This window comes from Ammodytes marinus (assembly GCF_949987685.1).
Source record: "Ammodytes marinus genome assembly, chromosome: 17".
In the NCBI taxonomy this organism is placed as follows: Eukaryota; Metazoa; Chordata; class Actinopteri; order Uranoscopiformes; family Ammodytidae; genus Ammodytes; species Ammodytes marinus.
In genome coordinates this window covers 22,233,767-22,242,734 of record NC_137221.1, presented here as the reverse complement: position 1 = coordinate 22,242,734, position 8,968 = coordinate 22,233,767, and the positions used below count along the sequence as shown (strand labels likewise).

Genomic DNA, 8,968 nt, shown 5'->3' with positions numbered 1-8,968 from the left:
GTAGAGGACATACTGTAGTTGACCTAATGTCCAACGTTCGCTGCTTGTTGAAGGCTATGCATCACCAATCCATCACAAACTCATGAAATGTGACTTATTGTGACTGCATACTGCAGACTGCATATTGTGACTTATGCAGTCTGTTCACATACTCTTTGCAGGATATGTATCACAATGTTCCTGAAGATTGAGCCAGTAGACCTAATGCTGCAGCATTAACTTGACCCTTCCTTTTCTCAAAGGGAATCTCTCCCATTTCCACCTGCATCGCTAACATTGGAGATGTTTTAAAAGATGCACTGCATATTCTTGAATTTAAACCAAAATGTCAAACAGTAAAACAATGGCATACAAGTTCCATCAAAAACAGTCACTAGGCTAAGCTCTGGTCGGAAATGATATTTTGTGTGCCTAATGTTTTCCTACAGCAGGTCTGTCAATCAAACAAGAGATGACCAGCACCCAGAAGGCTATGTTACATTGGGAATTCAGTACCCCCCAGTATACATTTTATATGATGAAGACCGTAATAGGCCAAATGTGTAATAATGATGAAAATAGGCCTACTATACAGAGAGCCTGATATAATCATAGTATAGCAGTGTAGCCTACATTTCCTACTTTCAATTCTGGTTCATGGACGTACCACTATTTCCAACAACAGTGAAGGCAGCATTACGACTGACTGCGTGAGGCGTGTTCTGTTTAGCCGGGCAAGGACACAGGTAGAATGACATTTGTGTAAGTTAGCTAAGCAGTGCTTACTAGCTTGTTGCGTGCGTTAACCTCCCAGTGATTACCGTACTAAACCTAACCTGAAGAACCACTGCGTCTAGACTGACTTAGGAGGAGGTTCGTCTGTAAAAGGTAACACAGGAGTTCTTTGCCAAGCTAGTTTGCTGTTAGCTAGTCAGTTTAGCAAGCTAGAAGCTAATGTTGTTCCTAACAGTAGGGCAGGCAGTGCTAGCTAACGCTGCATAAGGTAATATCAACGTTTAAAGAGAGTTACTCGAGCAGGCTATTTGTAGAGGAAATTGTATCAACACAAATGGTACATAATTGTAATCAGTAGCAACATATAATGCAGCGGAATTTACAAGGCGATTGACATTACAAAAATGGCCAGGCCAATAATTGAAATAAATAGTGCATTGATCTTTTCTTTTTAGTGCAATTTATGTTACACTTCTGGAAGGTTTTGTGCGTGTTGCCATACCTCGAAATTAGCAACTCCTCTTAGCCTATATACAATCAGGGAGTATTTAGTTATGTCATATGTTGACTTCTACATAGGGCTGCCTCTAAACGTTCGATAGTCTATAGTCTATTCTTCATCTTCTTGTTGCTATTATTATTTTGATTATTGTGCATTGGGTTATTTTAGATAACTTGTCTATTTTGACAGGCTTCAAATACCTCAACATGCCCTTTTCATTCAAGCAAGTGATGTCTACAAATAACTCCAACCCAACTAGCTGAACCAACTTGAGGGTATTTGCTAAAAGACTAGTCAGGAACAGTTACTGTGAATTTACATATTATTATTTTAGTTATTATTTTAGAGTCCTGTAAAACATTTAACACATATTTAGTGTGTGTTTTCACATCTGTCCGATTCAGTCAAAGCTGTCACTATGATGAAGACTGTCTCTTTAAACTCTGCTGCGTGTCATGTGTCTCTGGTCTCTTGATTCCTCTGGAAAGATCCATCAATGCTTTCCACTAGACTGTTCTAACCAATGTCCTGCTTGACTGTCTGACTCTAGCTCTGGCCTCTCTTCTCTGTGGCTCCAGGTGTGTGGAGGGAGAGCTTGCTGCTGTGGTTGGGAGGCCCTAAAGGAGGCCGTCTGTGTGTCTTTCCCCTGGTCCACCTTGCTTTGTGGGGCGATGGTGAGCTGTTGACTTGGGGGTGGCCTGGGCCCCAGTTAGTGAATGGCTGTGAGCAGAGGGGGCATCGCCTTCTGGGTGGGTTGTGTCCGTGACCATGGCAGAAGGCAACCCATCAAGAAACAGGGCCGCATTCTCAGTCAGGTAATCCGTCTCATTAGATCCCTTCTGATTTCACATAGGGGGGGTAGGTGGGTAGTGATATACAGGTTTAATAGTCAACGTCTGTGTGATGTTGCACCACTTACCGGATTTTGAAATATGCTTTTTTTTTTTAAATAATTTTAAAACTATCTTCAAATGTTCAGTTGTGGAAATTATGAGCGCTGCTGCCAAAATCCTCCCTCTCTCAAAGGATATCCCAGAGCCTTGCTCCTTAAATGAATACTAATCCTTACCATTGCCTTGGATATGTGCAGTGCAACTACATGTCACTGTTGGGATGTGCGTGTAGTTAGAATGAATAATATCATTATGGAGCATTGTGCGTGTAGTTGGGGTAGATGGGAAGCCCTCACTGCTGGATACTGCTTCAGTTAGACATGAAATAGAATACAGGTACATGCATTTCACCAAGAGTTGTGCATGCACAGACTTTTAATAGTCCTGAGAACGCAGCACAAATGCTCCACACAAATCAAGCCTTTTTCCAACGTTTGCGATGACAAATGAGAAAAATGGCTCTGTCAGTCTCCGGCCAGGTATACTGAAGAGCCATGTGACATTTCATATGTGTATTTTATATAGTTATATTCTAGATAGGCTATAGATAGTTGTATTATAGATACAGATAGTTAGATGGCAGTGCATAATGTAATGTAGCGAGTGTGTGTGCTCAAAGTTTGAATCAGTAAGATTTGAGTAATGTGGGTTCTAGCAGCACCTTTGGCGGTAAGATGTAATTGCTGGACCTTATCTCCCAGAGTTTCTTTTGAAAACGAACAGTGTAGACTGGCATGCAGTTCTCACGTGCACACCACCTTCACACCACGCTCCATTGACCCCTAGTTGAACTGGCCTTTTGAATCATGAATGAAACATGTAAGCAAGTGTATGACGATCTTTGTTATTGTGCTCCGGCAGGTGGTGGACTGTCCGTGGATCTGTCAGACGCGCCCACTCAGCAGTGCATCATGGCCCCTGGCGCCCCCCAACACCCTGAGGTATCAGAACCTCAGGCAGCCGGTGCTGTCCCACCCGCTGTGCTACGTGAGCCAGCCTCAGAGAGCAGGCTACCAGGAGGAGGAGGAGGACTGGCAGGAGTCTGTGTGTGTGCTGGTGCCACGGGGCCAGGCAGACGGCCTCCACACCCTGCTGGAGGTCCCTCTGTCCAGCCACAAAAAGCTACAAGAGCTCCTGACTCTGACGGCCCTCCAGTCCTCTCACCTCTCCTTCCCTTTGACCACGGTGGACGGCAGCAAACTAGATGACATCAGCGTGAAGAGGAAGAGGAACAGTGTGGACGCGTTAAAGAGAGAACATGGCTGCTTCAGGAACCTTTTTGAAGCCGAGAGGTGTCCCGCGCCCTTCATGTACGGCTCTCAGTTTTATTGTTTTCACTGCCCGGGCACAGAGCCGGTGCCGGGCAGTGTGTTTATATCAAGGCAGGGTAGTGGACTTGAAAACAAGCCTGTGGAGCCGTCCCTGTTGCCTCCTGCCTATCTCTGGAGCTACTCGGAGAGAGCAGAGAGGGAGCAGTCGGAAAGAGACAGGGAGAGGGAAGAGCAAATGGCCGTGATGTATGAAAGACTGAGGATAGAGGTAAGAATGCATGCACACAGGTCTGATAGTCAATTGGAATTGTTTGTATTTCCATACAAACAAGAAACTGGTGCAAAATACCAGACCAGTCCTGTCAGATTCGCTCATCTTTCATTTCAGTAAGCTGGCAAAATAAACAGTGTAAATGTCTGGTCCTCATTTAGAGTTGCAATCAAAATGATTTACCCCCAATTGCTTCTCAATCTAAGGACATGCAGGATGATGAGCTGTGAAGCTAGTTTGAATCGGTCAAACCCCGCATTGGGTTAACTGAGTAAAAGATCTCACCGCTACAGTGTGGTTAACCATTGTTTGAACTCACTATTTGATGGATAGGAACGTAACAGATGGTTAACCAGATACAAATCTTACAGAGTATAACTTTAAGACATGCCCAGTGTTAAGTGGTGAAGCTTTTATGTTTTCGTGGAACACCCACTCGTCACAACGTGGTGGAAAAGTTTCACGTTTTTGTCATGAAAAAAGCAGCTCATGCCACCTCTAACCTACAGAAACCAAACTTGCTAAGCTCATGTAACAATAAAGAAGTGTGTAATTAAACATACTGTCCACTGAGTGTTTCTCTTTTTTACGGGACATTTAGACAACAATCCACTAGGTGGCAGTATTCATGAGGGGCATGTTCAGTATCTCTTCGTTAAATTGGGATATAAAGACAGAACTTCCACAAGAGGGCAGTATTGGATGATAAAAAGCAACTTCAGGATGTCTCAGTAACGTTGGGATATAAAAAGAGAATGTGGTGCTCTCTACAAGATAGATGGTAATGCAATCTGGTTGAGCTGCTTTCAGATTTATTCTGACGGTGTGCAGCCAGGTGCTATTTTTAATGGTATCTGCTTGTTTAGTTCTTAAACAGTAAGCTGCTTTAACTTTACTGTTAATTTTCATCTGCTGCAAACGTCACCTGATTGAGAAGTCCAGGCCTGAGGAGATCCACAACTCAATAATACATGTAGTCATAGTGCCACCTACTGGTGACAGAAATGATAGCGCCACATCCTCCCGAAGAAGAAATAAATATAAAATACCTCAATATCGGGAATTAATTATCTGTGTGTTTTGTTGTTGTTTATTTTGCAGCTTCCGAGTTTCTTTATGAAGACACATGATTACACCATGTACTCAAATGATATGGAATTCATCAATGGCCTCCTGAATACCAAGACCAGGTGAATCCTTTTGGCTGATACAGTAGTATAATTCCAGACGACCCACTCTGTTGATTGTGTGACTTCCTATATGAGCTGACTGTGTGTGTGTGTGTGTGTGTGTGTGTGTGTGTGTGTGTGTGTGTGTGTGTGTGTGTGTGTGTGTGTGTGTGTGTGTGTGTGTGTGTGTGTGTGTGTGTGTGTGTGTGTGTGTGTGTGTGTGTGTGTGTGTGTGTGTGTGTGTGTGTGTGTTTGTGCTTTGGTGTGTGTGTGTAGAGGCCGTGTGGTGTACCAGCTCTCTCTGTCCCTGTGGCGTCTCCTGGTTCAGTGTTACTATGCCCAGGCCCGGCTGGAGGTGCTCAAGCTCACCAAGCACCAGGAGGAAGGCACTATCAAGGCCCGCTGGAGGATCAGGGGCCTGCCCTTCTACATGCTGCTGCTGCGCTTCTATCGCAAAGACAAATCTCACCTGTACAGGTATTAATGCACAGTTAGATGCTGGTCCTCTACAACTCTTTACTGTATGTTCATTAGCCATGCAAGATCTTTTGTCAGTCTTTTAATACAATGTTTGATAACAGTGAGTCAATTCTCTCTCGTAGGTCGTATGATGCATTCTCTACATTTTACATTGGACATGATGGACTCATTCACTGTCACAAAGTAGAAAAGGTAAGCGTCTATCTACTGTGTGTTATGCCGTTGAGTACCTGCACAGTGGCTATAAAGGATGTGTTGGTGCAACAGAGGCTCCTAACCTTTTTTTTTTCCCCAAGCATATTGGCGGTTCCAGAAATTTCCTAAAATTGTCAGCTGCAGCGGGCTCCAAATAACTCTCTATAATATATACTTTTTTTGCATTTATTTTATAGAAGAAATGCAGCTTAAAGTGTAAAAGAAACGCATGCTTTACAAGATTCAAATACAAACAGTGTGCTGCTTAATCCAAGTGCTGCTGTGTGTGTGTGTGTGTGTTGCAGGTGATGCCGGCTCAGCCCCCTGTCCTGCCCAGAGTCACTACTCTGCTAGCGGGGGCTCTGGTGGCCCTGGGGGTCGAGGAGCACCGGCCAGCCCTCAACCTGCTGCCCCTGCTCCTCTCTTCACTAATACAGAGCAGACATTTACCCTAGAACACAACCATACCAAGGAATAAATAATGGCCATTTGTGAGTCCATTGTCCATGTGACTGTGAGAACATTGGTTCAATCTCAACCATATAGGAACAAGGTTAAAATAGAGGGTTGTGCTCCTTATCCTTAAATGTTAATATCTGAAGTAAATCCAAAGCAAGGACTTCACACTGCGCTCTCTCTCTCTCTCTCTCTCTCTCTCTCTCTCTCTTAATTTAGTTGAGCTGTGTTCAACCAGAACACAGAACCAATCAACAGTTGTTGTTTTTTTGTTTGTCGGTTTGTTTGTTTTAAAACAGAAAGAACGATATCCTAATTTCAATATAAGAATTAGAAATTTTAGGATGTGAAATGTCCGCCTCCATAAACCTAGTGATAGTGATAGAAATCTCAAAAGATGTAGCTGCTTTAAAGAATCGCATGCAGAACTAGTGCAACAATACAAATAAACAGTTTGACTGGTTCTTACGCTCGTGACTAACACTAAGTCCAAAATGTGTTATGCAATGTAACCACACATTTCATTTGCCAATTCAAAGTCATTTCACACTTTGTCTGTGTCTAAACCTGCTTTTGTTATAAAGTAAGAAAAGATGGATCTCAATTTCATGTCTGTATGTTAAGGGATAGTTCAGTATTATTGAAGTGGGGTTATATGAGGTACTTATACATAGTTTTAGTGTGTTACCTTAAGGAGATGGTGATCAGTGCGGATACTATAAGGAGTTTGGGGGAGACTGTAGCAGACGTCATTGTACTGTTACAGACGGGCCGAAAAACGTATTTTTCACCACATAACTAAATGCTTAATGCTCAAATATAAATATCCCTTCAATTGTACGCTAAATATAGGATTTTCTTTGCACTGATTTAGTTTGCAGGATGAGAGCGGTTTATTTTTGCACTTTTTTTCAAGTGTAGTCCGGCCATGTATTCCTACGCCAACTCGCCCTAGTGCAGTGCAGCGTATCACTCCGCCAATCAGTTGTTCTACTCAGAGCTACCGGAGATGTCATAGTAATACATGGCCGAACCACGCTTGGAAAAAAAAGTGCCAAAATAAACGGCTGTCTGGCAGCAAACTAAAGCAGTGAAAAAAATCCTACATTTTGTTTTCAATTGAAGAGATATTTATTTTTCAGGTAAGCATTATATATATATATGGAGAAATAAAAAAAAAAATCTGCTGGCCACCTCTGCAACAGTACACGGCTGAATCACCAGCTCCATAAGGTAACACACTTACTATGCATAAATACTTCATACTTCAAAAATACTGAACTACTCCTTTAGAGGAAGATGTAATATTTTTTTTCAACCTTACTGTCATAACTGTGTAAATTCTGAGGATAAGTGCAACCAAGAAAAAAACATGTATATTTGGACAAGTAGTGAAATGCCCGTCTAAAGCTTCCCAAATAAACTTCGATTCAACAAAAAAATCATTTCAATCAATCCAGTTTGTTACACACACAAGACAACGCTCACTGATTTAACATGCTGTGTCGTGTTTGTTTACTCTTCAAACAAATCGAAATGTCAAGACAGACAGGCAGTATTAAGGCAGTTACATGCTAGATACACTTATATAGACTAGTTTATCCATCCACCTTTCTATGATAGGACTCCAGATGCAGCACACTAGTTGGCATGCTGTAGCTGGTGCATCAGGAAACAACATTCTCTGATATGTATTTATTTGTCAGTGTAGTGTATTATGTTACTAAACATTTTATATTAAGGTATGCTGCTTCAGGAGGACCCGACACAGAGTTGGTCTCATCCTGTAGGGACTAGGAGGGGAATGTGTATTGCTTAGTGGGGGAAGCCATACGAGAGATTTCTGTAGGTTATTCAGTATGCACACAAAAGGAGGCTCCGGGGTGACTGTCTTGTATGGGCAATTTAGGACAGTGTGGTTAAGATCTAACGGCTACTTTTTTGGCCCCTGGCCAAAAGGATTGTTCTAAAAAGCACAGCGCAGACTTCCCGGCCCCAAATGGCATATCACCTTCAGGTGATGATAACCCCAGATGTCCTCTGAAACCGTAGGTTGGAGTTAGTTAGGGCCCACCAATCAGGAGTTAGGCGAGGTGGAGCTTACTGACCTAAGGACCAATCAGATCACTTAGATTTGCAGCTTAAAGGCCACCACAATACAGGAAGAGACAGGTTTTTAGCTTACAGGAATTCTCCATAGCTCTTTGTTTTATGCATGTACCTCTATTAGTTTTTTGGCTACAAACACTTTAACTTTTTATTGGCTTCGTTTTGAATGCAGGATGAGTTTTGTTGTTTAAATAAAATAATTATTCCTGGGACCTCCTCATCTGCCTCAAACTGCGTCTTCTTTCATCAACCCACTACCAACGCCGTTTTTCTGAGTAAAGGCCGGAAGATATACAGCATCAGTCATATAGCCTATGGTGTGGTTGTGTGAAATAAAATAAACTTATGATTAACAATGATCTAGCGTTTTGTGTTATTTATCATGTTTGGCTAGATATGTGTGTAATGCACAATGCAGACTTAACAGACACTAGTAGGTATTTTAGACTTCAATTTACCACTTCGGTCAGAGACTCATTGTGTTAGAAAAATCTATGTAAGTGGTTCAAGATGTATCTTAAAGGATAGGGACAAGTCTGTATAAACATGCCATAGTTAGGTATTTCGAGAGATTATCATTGATCAGCTTCAATGTTCCTTATGTCTGTGAAGCGATATTGTAGAGCAACCACACTGTGAGAAATGGGGAAAAAACCCACAGTTACAATACAAGACTCCATCATGAAGTTCAGACGAGTCTTTTTTTTTCTTCTAGTGGGAGGTTGGAAAAATTACGACGTTCCAGTTGTCTGGAACGCAGCATACGCCTTGTTTTTGTTATTAGCATTTTAGCCAACTAGCTCAGCCCGGGCTAGCTCATCCCAGTTGTCGAGAGGTTAATAGTTCATACTAGCTTATCTCTCCGCAGGGGACATGGTTGTCCACGTTCAGCGGGAAACAATTTGTAT

The 8,968-nt window shown here is 42.3% G+C and overlaps 1 protein-coding gene across 2 annotated transcripts; it reads left to right on the top strand.

Annotated features, from left to right (window-relative positions):
* Positions 1–708: 708 nt before the first annotated feature.
* On the top strand, positions 709–7,361 carry cUnh6orf136 (chromosome Un C6orf136 homolog). 2 transcript variants are annotated; one of them, XM_080045070.1, is made up of 7 exons: positions 709–741; positions 1,795–2,031; positions 2,971–3,648; positions 4,753–4,841; positions 5,097–5,297; positions 5,423–5,492; positions 5,801–7,361. In XM_080045070.1, exons 2-7 carry the CDS (start codon positions 1,933–1,935, stop codon positions 5,948–5,950), a joined length of 1,287 nt encoding a protein of 428 aa, XP_079901196.1. In that variant the 5' UTR covers positions 709–741; positions 1,795–1,932; the 3' UTR covers positions 5,951–7,361. The 2 variants fall into 2 exon arrangements, with proteins under 2 accessions (XP_079901196.1, XP_079901195.1); XM_080045069.1 differs by having other exon boundaries at positions 719–867.
* The last annotated feature ends 1,607 nt before the right edge of the window (positions 7,362–8,968 follow it).